Source organism: Rana temporaria, chromosome 2 (assembly GCF_905171775.1).
Source record: "Rana temporaria chromosome 2, aRanTem1.1, whole genome shotgun sequence".
Classification (NCBI taxonomy): Eukaryota; Metazoa; Chordata; class Amphibia; order Anura; family Ranidae; genus Rana; species Rana temporaria.
Genome location: NC_053490.1, coordinates 427,883,800 through 427,895,799, shown reverse-complemented (window position 1 = coordinate 427,895,799; position 12,000 = coordinate 427,883,800). Strand labels below are relative to the sequence as shown.

At 43.0% G+C, this 12,000-nt stretch overlaps 1 protein-coding gene across 2 annotated transcripts in view; it reads right to left on the bottom strand.

Moving 5' to 3' along the window:
• Positions 1–298: 298 nt before the first annotated feature.
• Positions 299–12,000, bottom strand: part of APOO (apolipoprotein O) — a 114,961-nt gene continuing 103,259 nt past the window's right edge. The window contains exons 7-9 of one of the 2 annotated variants that reach the window (XM_040338263.1): positions 11,531–11,635; positions 6,990–7,066; positions 299–493 (exon numbers count right to left, since the gene is read on the bottom strand). In XM_040338263.1, the coding sequence (XP_040194197.1) occupies positions 6,992–7,066; positions 11,531–11,635 (180 nt within the window). In that variant the 3' untranslated portion in view covers positions 299–493; positions 6,990–6,991. Of the gene's footprint in view, positions 494–6,409; positions 6,430–6,989; positions 7,067–11,530; positions 11,636–12,000 lie in introns of those variants that run through there. The other variant, XM_040338264.1, reaches the window with a different exon arrangement.

The window sequence follows — 12,000 nt, the reverse complement described above, 5'->3', positions numbered from 1 at the left end:
ATTTTTTTTTTTTTGCAATTTGAAATAATGACCTGGGACAAGGGTGCAAGTTGGGAATTTTAGGAGCTGTGAGTGGATGATTTTTCCAGGTCAGTGACCGGGAAAGTACTAAAGCCAGAGACAGCTCGATATATTTATTATTATACAGGATTTATATAGCGCCAACAGTTTGCGCAGCACTTATATTCATTAGATGGAGGTCAGCAACAATGTTCTCCGAATATTTTTCATGACAGGTCTACATTACTAAATTGTAAAATACAAGCTTCTGTATATGTATGCAATTAAAGCCCAAGCAAATGCAAATAAAATATTTTATTGGCTGATCAATTTGGTACATAAATAACAGAATCTGACTTTGGATCATGAGCAATTGCCGAGTTCATGTGCCTTAGTTCACAAAGACACTCCTTCTGATGCATCAGTGCAAGTTGTGGATTTCCTGAGATGAACTGGAAGCTGTTCCACAATGTAAATCGCACAATGGAGGAACCTGTACACAGAGAAATATGTTATTCACTCAAACCGTTAAGCATGAGATTCACATCAAAGTGACTGACATGTTTGATGCACACTCTCATTCTGTATACTCAGAACACAGAATTTGATTTGTGTATGCATTTTAAATCCAGCCTTGAATCCAGATTCACAAGGGACAGAAAGGAAGTCCTGGTCTGCATCACAATTTATGCAGTATTTTTATTGACTTGTAAAGGTTTAAACACATTATTATGAAATACAAATGAATGCATAGTTCGGTATATATACCGTGAATGCATAGTTTGGTATATAGACCATAGTTTGTAGACGTTATAAGTGTCACACAAACCAATTAATATACACTTACTGGGATGTTTTTTTACCAAAGTCATATAGCAAAAATAAATTTTGTCCTAAATTTTAAAAATGTGGTTTTAAAACAAAAGAAACTCAGTCTTTTTTTATTTATGGAGCAAAAAATAAAAAACCCAGTGGTGATAAATATCACCAAAAGAAAGCTCTATTTGTGTGGAAAAATTATGTATATGTCATTTGTGTACATTTGTGGAAAGTAGCACAGTGCTGAATAGCAAAAAATGGCCTGGTCATGACGGGAGTAAAACCTTCCTAAAAGGTCAAGTGGTTAAAATTATATCCAGATCTACATGAATGGAATCCAAATAATATTAAACAGGTTTCTTTTGTTCTAGAACACGTACATTACATATAGAGTATATGTACGATTTTCCTGAATAAAAACCATATTCACAGTTAGAATTTTGTCCGTTGGAGAAAAAATGTCCATCCTGCGCCTTCTCATTTTCTCATGTCTACTTATGTTGACTACAGTCAAAAGCGATCATTGCTTTGACCCTATTAACCATTAGCAAATTCCGAAAACACAACATTTCTAAAGAAATTCTAGTACTACTGTATATGATTAGTAATGAGGGGTAATGGCGCTACCTCTCATAAATTGCTCATCAAATATCAGTGGAAGAGGTGTCTAAACACCAATATAACTCCTCATAAATACCCAACAAAACAGTGAAGCCTCCTGATGGGGCTGAAAATAGAAACAAATGTGATCCTCAGTGTAGTCTGTATATATACCAGTATAAAGACCAGCAAAGTATGTGTGTGTACCACAATAAATAAATAAACCTTGCACAAAGTGAACTCCTTAGGGAGTCTTTAGGGGGGCTGCAACTTTTGTTTGGCTTACCTAAGCGTGGATTTATTACTTTTTCTTACTACTGTATATGGCCAGCTTCAATTTCCAAAAGCCATGATGTTTCAGTCTCTGAAGCTACTGTAAGAGATTTTAATGTGAAAGCTGGCTGGTCGAAACCAGACAACCATAACGATTTGTCTGTGTCTGTCCAACATCATTAGGAATACCAGTGGAAGGCATGCTGGGTTTCTGGCAGGGGCACAGGGATGCTCTAAAATGATTTATTTAAAGACACAGGGATGTCCTACGCAGATTTATTTCAGTAAAGGGTTGTTTTAGTGAAATTTCACTGGGGTCATATTATGTGGTTTTTAGATGTGAATAGTGGATATCAAAGCTCCTTTATAATGACTTGTTGGGGGAAAATGACTATCAGTAGTGATTTATCACTGCAGAAGTGAAGACTACAGATGCACCATTTTTGCAATAGCTGCTGTACAGATGTGTGTGCGAGTAGAACAGGTGGAGACTGTATTTGGCCCAACAGAGCCATCTACACATCCGTAGCAGTGTTCTAACTAGCCGACATAACTTCCTCTCTCTGCATACATCTGCTTGAGGCGATTGTAGCCATATTAGTGCACTTGTTACAAAAAAAAATTGAGTGCCGTTTGTGATACCTTTTTTTTTCATCTACACCAACATCCACATTTTCAGGACACGTTTTTGGGGTGTACCACCTTCTTCAAGGACAAATCATTAGATAACTTGTCATTAAAAAAGTATCACAGACAGTACTCAATTGTTTTTGCAAACATCTGGAGGATTCAATACTAATGTAATACAGCAAAAAAAAGAATACATAGTTTCAGTTTAAATGCAGAAAAAGTCAATTTGTGATATATATTCGTTTAACTACTTACCCTTGTCAGATGAACAAAGAAATGTAAAACACAAAATGGGTACATGTATGAACTGCAAGAACACGCATAAATGTCTGTCTGTAAGCAGGACCACCAGTTGCCTCACAAGCATGTCATCGCAGGACAGTTTTTTTGTGGCCACAAAGCTACCACATTTGCATCCACTGTACCGAAAGTGAAGGCGGCAAGTTCTGGAACTTGTGACAATGAAGGGCAAAAAGATGTGCTTATGAAATGCGTTTTTATGTATGAAAGCTTCCCTTTACTACACACGCAGCAGGGAAGTTCTATTTCCTTTTAACTAAAGGCAACATCTTATACTTTTAATAGCTGCAAACATACAGCGTGTATGCATTATACGCTTGTAAGGAGCACTACACTGTAGTATCAAAGTGCACCTGTGCCTAGGGGATGAACGTTAAAGCATATAGATACAGTGCATCCGGAAAGTATTCACAGCGCTTCACTTTTTCCATATTTTGTTATGTTACATCCTTATTCCAAAATGGATTCAATTATTTTCCCCAAAATTCTAAAAAGCATACTCCATAATGACGACGTGAAAGAAGTTTGTTTGAAATCTTTGCAATTTTATTAAAAATAAAAAAACAAATAAATCACATGTACATAAGTATTCACAGTCTTTGGCATGACACTCAAAATTGAGCTCAGGTGCATCCCGTTTCCACAGATCATCCTTAAGGCCGGGTTCACACTAGTCTGACAAACGCTCCGACATTGGGAGCTCATGTCGCATGACGTGTGAAAATCAATGTTTCCCTATGGGAGCCGTCTAACTGGTCCGACACATGTCGGAGCGACTTTGCAAATGCTCCCTGTACTACTTTTGTCCGACTTTGATCCTACTTCACTCCATTGAATATCATTGAAGTCGGATCAAAGTCGGATTGCAGTCTTGCACGCTCCGACTTTGGCTTTCGACTTGTACTCTGCTGATCTTGACGGGAACTCCAAGCCAAATTTTAACATAAAAAACGGCATGAGTTCCCCCCTCCAAGAGCATACCAGGCCCATGGGTCTGGTGCGGATTTATAGGGGAATCCCCTACGCCCAAAAAAATGGCGTAGGGTTCCCCCCAAAATCCATACCAGACCCGTATCCGAGCAGCAGCCCGGCCGGACAGGAAAGGGGGTGGGGAAGAGCGAGCGCCCCCCACCCCCCTCCTTAACCGTGCCAGGCCGCATGCTCTCAACATGGGGAGTTAGGTGCTCTGGGGCAGGGGGGCGCCCTGCGGCCCCCCCACCCCAAAGCACCCTGCCCCCAGGTTGACGAGGACAGGGCCTCTTCCTGACAACCCTAGTCGTTGGTTGTCGGGGTCTGCGGGCGGGGGGCTTATCGGAATCTGGAAGCCCCCTTTAACAAGGGGGCCCCCAAAAACCGGTCCCCCACCCTAGGTGAATGAGTATGGGGTACATCGTACCCCTACCCATTCACCTGGAGGAAAAGTGTCAAAAAAATTAACACACTACACAGCTTTTTAAAATCATTTATTAGTTAGCTCCGGGGGTCTTCTTCCGTCTTCTCTTCTTCTGCTCTCCACGCTCCCCGGTTCTTCTCCCGCTCTCCAGTGCCTTCTGCCGGGCTGCGCCACCGCTATCTTCTTTGTAGCTCTTTTACTAGCGGCAGCGGCCAGCCCGGGCTCCTCCGTCGCCTTCTTCTCTTCTTGGATGTTGACTCGACGCTCCCTCCCGCTGTAATGCTGGGTGCGCAGCGATTTATATAGGCCTCTTATGACGTCACAGTCCCAGCATGCTCCGTTTTTTGTTGTTAAAATTTGGCGTGCAGTTCCCCCTCAAGATTCATATCAAACACAGTGCCTGGTATTGGCAGGGACCCAAGTCGGATCTCCGTTCATTGAAAGTCGGACATATGTCGGACTTCAAGTCGCAGGGCAAAGTCGGATCCAAATTAGGAAGAGTGTCGTGTCCCACCAGTGTGAACCCGGCCTGAGATGTTTCAACAACTTACCTGTGGTAAATTCAGTTGATTGGGCATGATTTGGAAAGGCACACACCTGTCTATATAAGACCCTACAGTTAACAGTGCATATCAGAGCACAAACCAAGCCACAAAGTCCAAGAAATTGTCTGTAGACTTCTGAGACAGGATTGTATTGAGGAACAGATCTGGGGAAGGGTACAGAAAAATTTCTGAAGCATTGAAGGTTCCAATAAACACAGTAGCCGCCATCATCCGTAAATGGAAGAAGTTTGGAACCACTAGGACACTTCCTAGAGCGGGTTGCCCAGCCAAACTGAGCGATCGGGGAGAAGGGCCTTAGGGAGGAGACCAAGAACCTGAGTCTCCAGTGTTCTCTGTGGAGAGAGGAAAACCTTCCAGAACAACCATCTTTGCAGCACTCCACCAATCAGTCCTGTATGGTAGACTGGCCAAACGGAATCCACTCCTCAGTAAAAGGCACATGACGGTCCCCCTGGAGTTTGTCAAAAGGCACCTGAAGGACCATGAGAAACAAAATTTGCTGGTCTGATGAAATGAAGATTGAACTCTTTGACCGTCATGTCTGGAGGAAACCAGGCACCACTCATCGCCTGGCCAATACCATCCCTACACTGAAGCATGGTGGTGACAGCATCATGCTGTGGGGATGTTTTTCAGCAGCAGGAACTAGAAGACTAGTCAGGATTGAGGGAAAGATGAATGCAGCAATGTACAGATACATCCTTGATGAAAACCTGCTCCAGAGCGATTTGGACCGCAGACAGGGGCGAAGGTTCATCTTCCAACAGGACAACGACCCTAAGGACACAGGAAAGATAACAAGAGTGGTTATGGGACAATCTCTGTGAATGTCCTTGAGTGGCCCAGCCAGAGCCCAGACTTGAACCAGATTGTACATCTCTAGAGAGATCTGAAAATGGCTGTGCGCCGACTTTCCCCATCCAACCTGATGGAGCTTGAGAGGTCCTGCAAAGAATGGGAGAAACGGACGAAAAATAGGTGTGCCAAGCTTGTAACATCATACTCAAAAAGATTTGAGGCTGTAATTGGTGCCAAAAGTGCTTCAACAAAGTATTGAGCAAATGCTATGAATACTTATGTACATGTGGATATATTTATTTGTTTTATTTTTAAGAAATTTACAAAGATTTCAAAACAATCTTCTTTCACGTCATTATGGAGTATGGTTTGTAGAATTTTGAGGAAAATAATGAATTTTATCCATTTTGGAATAAGGCTGTAACATAACAAAATGTGGAAAAAGTGAAGCTCCGTGAATACTTTCCGGATGCACTGTAAAACAAGCCATCACTGACCTCTCTAGCTGCATGTACTTTGAGGTAATCCATCCTGAAGACTCAGACTCTAAAGTCAGTTTGCACTTGACAGCTAACAGCGTTTTTACACATTAGAAGGTTGGCAGGCCATCAGAGAAAATAAGGGGAATGGAGTTGTAATTTCAAGTGCCTCTGTTGTGAATTTAGGGAGGGGGTTTGCACCACAATAGCTAAAGCTTCAGAACTCAATAAAGGTTTGTTTTAAAGCTCCTTAATGCTTAAGAATATGGTATTGCTTTAATATTCTCAACCTAGGCACAGCTGCACTTTAATCTAAATAAAATACATTTATGACTCATTATATATATATCTATATATATCTATAAATATATCTATATATATAAAACTCAACGTGTGTGTGTGTGTGTATGTATGTATGTTCCAGCATCACGTCCAAACGGCTAAAGATATTAACATGAAACTTGGCACACATGTTACTTATATGTCAGAAACAAACATAGGATAGGTGGTTTAACCCTTACCCACCCCCATTTGCCATGGTCGGGGTTTTCCTTTAAAGTCCCATTCAACTCTATGGGAAATACATGTTACTTCATAACTTCCAAACGGCTGTAGATATTTCGATAATACTTGGTCACATGTTACTTATATGTCCACTTAAACTATAGGATAGTTAATTTATCCCTTAACTACCCCCATTTGTGAGGGTCGGGGTTTTTGTTTAAAGTCCCATGCAAATCAATGGGAAATGTATGTTCCCACATAACTTCTGTACGTCTGGAGATATTTCAATAATACCTGGTACACATATTACTTATATGCCAAATAAAAATATATGACAGTTAAATTAACCCTTACCTACACCCTTATATAAAAGATGGGTATATTTATATTACTATGATTTTCCTCCCCAAAAGGTTAAGATAGGAAGACCGGGCAACGCCGGGTATTCAGCTAGTATATATATATATCTCCAGATTTTAGTTTTTGTTTCAGGCATAAAACCTGATTGGCTGCAGTAGGCAATCAGGGATCAATTCAATCCATGCAGCTCTAATTTAACCTGTGTGGCCTTCACTTTAGCATGTGACTGTATAACAAATGGATAGATATACAGTCCATCAGACTCACCTTTATTTAGAGCTTTCAGATGAACTCCGTGTAGTCTCATCAGCTGGCGACAGGTTACTATTCACAGATGGGGCAGACTTTAAATGAAATAAACATCTTATTAAATTATCTGCAAGCAGAGGTGGCTCTAGGCTTTGTGAGGCCTTAGGCAAAACGTAGGCATGAGGCCGTACTTACACCCATAATGGGAAAAATAAATTAAAGCAATAAAAATTAACTGTATGAGGAGGTTACAGCACAGGGGGAAGGGTAAGTGGGCACAGCACAGGGGGCTGGAGGCTACAGTACAAAAGGAGCAGGAGGGCACAGCACAGGGGGATAGTAAGTGGGCACAGTACTGGGGGCAGGAGGGTGCAGTAAAGGAGGGAGCAGGAGGGCACACAACAAGCGGAAAGTGGGCACAGTACAGGGGGCAGGGGGGTACAGTACAGAGGGAGCAGGAGGGCACAGCATAAGGATACAGTACAGGGGGGGGGTGAGCAGGAGGGCACAGGGGGGGGGGTAAGTGTGCATAGTACAGGGGGCAGGAGGGTACAAAACAGGGGGAGCAGGAGGGCATAAGAAAGGATACAAAGTAAGGTTCATTGGCATGTACCATAGGATGAGTACATGGATTGAAAACTGCCTACACGGGCCAGTTCAGATAGTGGTGATAAATGGGAAATACTCGGAATGATCAGGGGTGGGAAGTAGGGTTCTGAGGCTGATTTAATACACATAAGACACCAAGTGAGTTTAATTACCACCTTTATCAGCCACAGGACCTGTGTAATTAATGTGTCCTGGATTAAAGGGATGATGTGGCCAACATAAAAAAACAAAAAGAGTATAGTATACATGCAGAGCGGACATGGACATCCTGTCCACCTGCTCTGCTCATTGTGGCCTGCGACCAGTTACCAAGTCGCTTAAGTAGTCCTCGCTCTTCAAAAGGTTGGGCACCCAGGAAATAAAATAAATAAAATGGCATTGCAACTTTTTATCTCGCACAGTGTTTGCACAACAACTTTTCCCAAAAATGTTTCCATGAATTAAAAAATAACAGCACAGTAAAGTTAGCCCAATTGTATTGTATAATGTGAAAGATGATGTTACGCCAAGTAAATAGATACCCATAATGTCACACTTTAAAATTTTGCACACTCATGGAATTGCGCCAAACTTCGGTACTTAAAAATCTCCATAGGTGGCTCTCAATTTTTTTTTACCGGTCACCAGTTTAGAGTTATAAAGGAGGTCTAGTGCTAGAACTGTTGCACATGCTCCAACACACGCGGCGATACCGCACGTGTGGTTTGAACAGCGTTTAGATATGTAGGCAGGATTTACGTGTGCGTTAGCTTATGAGCGGGAGCTACCGGGGACAGGCATTTAAAAAAAAAAAAACATGCCTTGTAATAGGAATGGTTTGTGACAGGTCCTCTTTATGGAGAGATGCGGGGTCAATAAGACGAATGGGCTTTGTTTACAACCGTGGCCTGGGTGTGACGTCATATTGTCACGACCTGAAATCTCTATGGTCGTCATCTGGCAGCGGACGATTCTTTCTCCGGGTCCCCAATGGTACAGGAGAGCCTGGAGAAGCATCGAATGGTGGGGGAGGGTGTCCCCTCCCATCGCCTGTAAGAACGATCAAGTGGTGGAACTGCCGCTATGATCGTTCTTATGGTGCACAGAATTTCCGGCTGAAAACAAGGATGTAGCTGCAGGCATCATTCAGATATTCCCACTGAAAGTCAAAGACGTCATATGACGTCCTTGGGCTGGAAGTGGTTAAAAAGGGGATTAACTCCAGGGATAAAACAAAAATACTCCCACTCTACAAGACTCTGGTCCGACTGCAATTGTACTCTGTCCAGTTCTGGGCACCAGTCTTCAGGAAGGATGTATTGGAAATGGAGCGAATACAAAGAAGGAAAAAAGCTAATAAAGGGTCTGGAGGATATTAGTTATGAGGAAAGGTTACGAGCACTGAACTTATTCTCTCTGGAGAAAATACACTTGAGAGGAGATTTGATTTAAATTTACAAATACCATACTGGTGACCCCACACTAGGGATAAAACTTTTTTTGTGAAAAGGAGTTTAATAAGAGACGTGGTAACTCATTAAAATTAGAAGAAAATAGGTTTAACCTTAAACTACGTAGAGGGTTCTTTACTGTAAGAGTGGCAAACATAAGAAATTCCCTTCCACAGGTGGTGGTTTCAGCGGAGGGGGCATAGATAGTTTAAAAAAACTATTAGATAAGCACCTGAACGACTGCAACATACAATGATATACAATGTACTGTAATACTGATATATAGTCACACACATAGGATTGACTTGTGTCTTGTTTCAACCTAACCTACTATGCCCCTTACATCAAAGTACTCACTGGGAGGCAGGAGGGACTGCACGGATGGATAGATCAGGCTGCAGAGCTTTCTGGGTTTCATACTTCCTGCCCACACATCCCCTTCTCGTAGGCAGAACACTGTCTGGGAGTGAGGGCAGGGCAGACACAGGAGGAGAGGGCGGGGGGAGGAGGAGTACAAGCAGCTCTCTCTCCTCTCCTGTCTGGCTGTGCGGGCAGCAGGAGGAGGGGGGGGGGGAAGTGTCAGCACTGGCTCTGCTGTGCAGCTCTCCCTGGCTGTGATCTGGAGCTGTCTGTGAGCTCCGATCAGTAGTGCATTTAAGTTTTGTGCTGCCCTAGGCCTGACTAAACTTGTGCACCTCCTAATTTAGATATGACCCACCCCTTCCTGTCAAGGCCACACCCCTTGCTGTTTAAGACCCGCCCTGAAAATTTGGAGTGGGGACACTAGTTCTGAGGGCCTGGGAGGGAGGCAATGGAGTCCCTTAATTTGCATAGATTTGCTCTCACTTCCTGTTTGGCTATGGGGCAGAAAGTGAAGGGAAATCTCTGCAATGGGACAGGGATGGTAAAAAATAAACTGACAGGGGCTATAACACTCCGTTACTCTATCCAAAATGAAAAGAGAAAAGTGTTGCCTATAGTTCTACTTTAAGCACACATTTCTGATAATTTTATGGACTATAAAGATATAACCATGCCAATGGTACAGCAGAAAACATATAGCACAGTCAGTGAGGAAGGTTTGTGGTCCAGGATGAAAGGACAGTCAAAATTAGAAGCACCCCCCCCCCCCACAGTTGCGTAATGTCGGCTGCCCACATACCGGAAGCAGTGCGGGCGCTTTTTGGGGGTGCTAGACTAATTTGCCTCTCTGTCCAGTCCGCCCCAGTGTAGCGCAAGCCGGCGGGGACTCTTTCCGTCCTGCCCCCCTGCAAAGTGCTGCCCGAGGCCTGGGCCTTGTTATCCTAGGCCAGGATTCAGTTTTGGCTCCGATCACCTGGTAAACTGGTCCCACTCGCAACCCGCTGTCTCTTCGTGTAGCAGTGAGTGGACTCGGGACTGTGCTGATGGCAGGTATCCCGGCTCTTTAATTAGGCAAACTAGGCGGCCGTGAGGCCCCTGTGAGTGCGAGCCCTTAAGCGACCGCCTAATTAGAGAGCCGCCTCTGTCTGTGCGATATCCTAAACCACAGTATGAAATATGTTGTTTATGCAGAATTACCTCTTTTACAGTAACGGGCGTGTCAGTATATGACGTAAGCAAATGGCTTTGGAATTCCCCATAGTTATGTCTTAAAGGTCTGTTCAGCCTTGCATGGGAACGGACAATATTCTTTGGTGTTTTTTCTGGTATTCTGCCTTTGTTATGTACTCATAGCAATTATAGTAATTTTGCTAAACATGTTTTGACAGTGAGAGCATAGATAAATTCTAAGCATTACCCTTATCTCTTGTTCTTTTTTTCTCACGCTGCTATCCACAGTTGACACAAAAGACTGCGATTACCTGCGGTTAAGTGCATATAGCTGCGCTAAATCGCACCTGGACGCATTAAATTCTATTTTTTCTATTCGCACCAAACCACATGTAACGAAATCGCAGCTAAACGCTGTGTGTGAATGGGGCCGTAGGAAAGCATTGTGTGCTTTTAGCTGCGATAGAAAACTCGAAAATACGCAGCTAAAAGCATCATTCTATCCGTCTGTGTGAAAGGGGCCTAAATCCTTTACAACCACTTTTAACTACAGGTATGCCTAGATTAAGGCTTACCTGTAGGTGCTTGAAATATCTCCTAAACCTCCACGGTTTAGGAGATATTTACAAAAATTACGGGTGGCGATGACAACGGCGCAAGGAGGCCGTGCCGTGACTGGCGGCTCCCGTGCGTATTCGTGGGAGTGACATCGGGCGCTGTGCTTGGCCGGAGCTGCGATACCCGGAAGTAGCCCCCGGGAGAGATGTCGGACGCCCGAGCGGTGTAAGAGGGCGGCTGCGGGGGGGGGCTTTAATCTGAGGGGAGTATTACATAATGAGCTAGTATGCTATGCATACTAGCACATTATGCCTTTGTCTTGCAGGTGGTGTTTTGTTTTTTTAAAGTGGGTTTACTTCCTCTTTAACATAAATCCTTATAACACAACTCACACATTTTGATAGTTATATATTTGTATAGCAGTCCTACCTTTTCTTCTTTTTTTGCAGACTTCTTCTTTCCACCATCTTTCCACAAAGACTCCAGGGTTACAACGCTTTGGAGGCTCCAGTCATATAGCGCTGTACCGGTATCCTTAAAGAAAGTCAAGCAAACAAGAAAACATATTATAATTGCAATATGCAGTTTAAAAACTGTTGAAGCAAAGATGTATTGACAGGGGGCGGGTGTGGGTCACATTGAGGAACACAATCAACAAACATGACATAAAGTCACATATTCAATTAAAAAACATGCTACCAACAAAAGCTGAACTGCGAGATACATTATATGTCAGATGTTGTATATGTCTAAAGATTTGTAATTGTAATGCTACTTTAATAATATATACACACAGCATTTCTGCCTTAGAGTTAAGGAATACAATGGAGTTACATCCTCACCTTCAAAATGCTGACAGGACAATGAAGATGCAGTGACAAACTGTTAAATTAGAATTC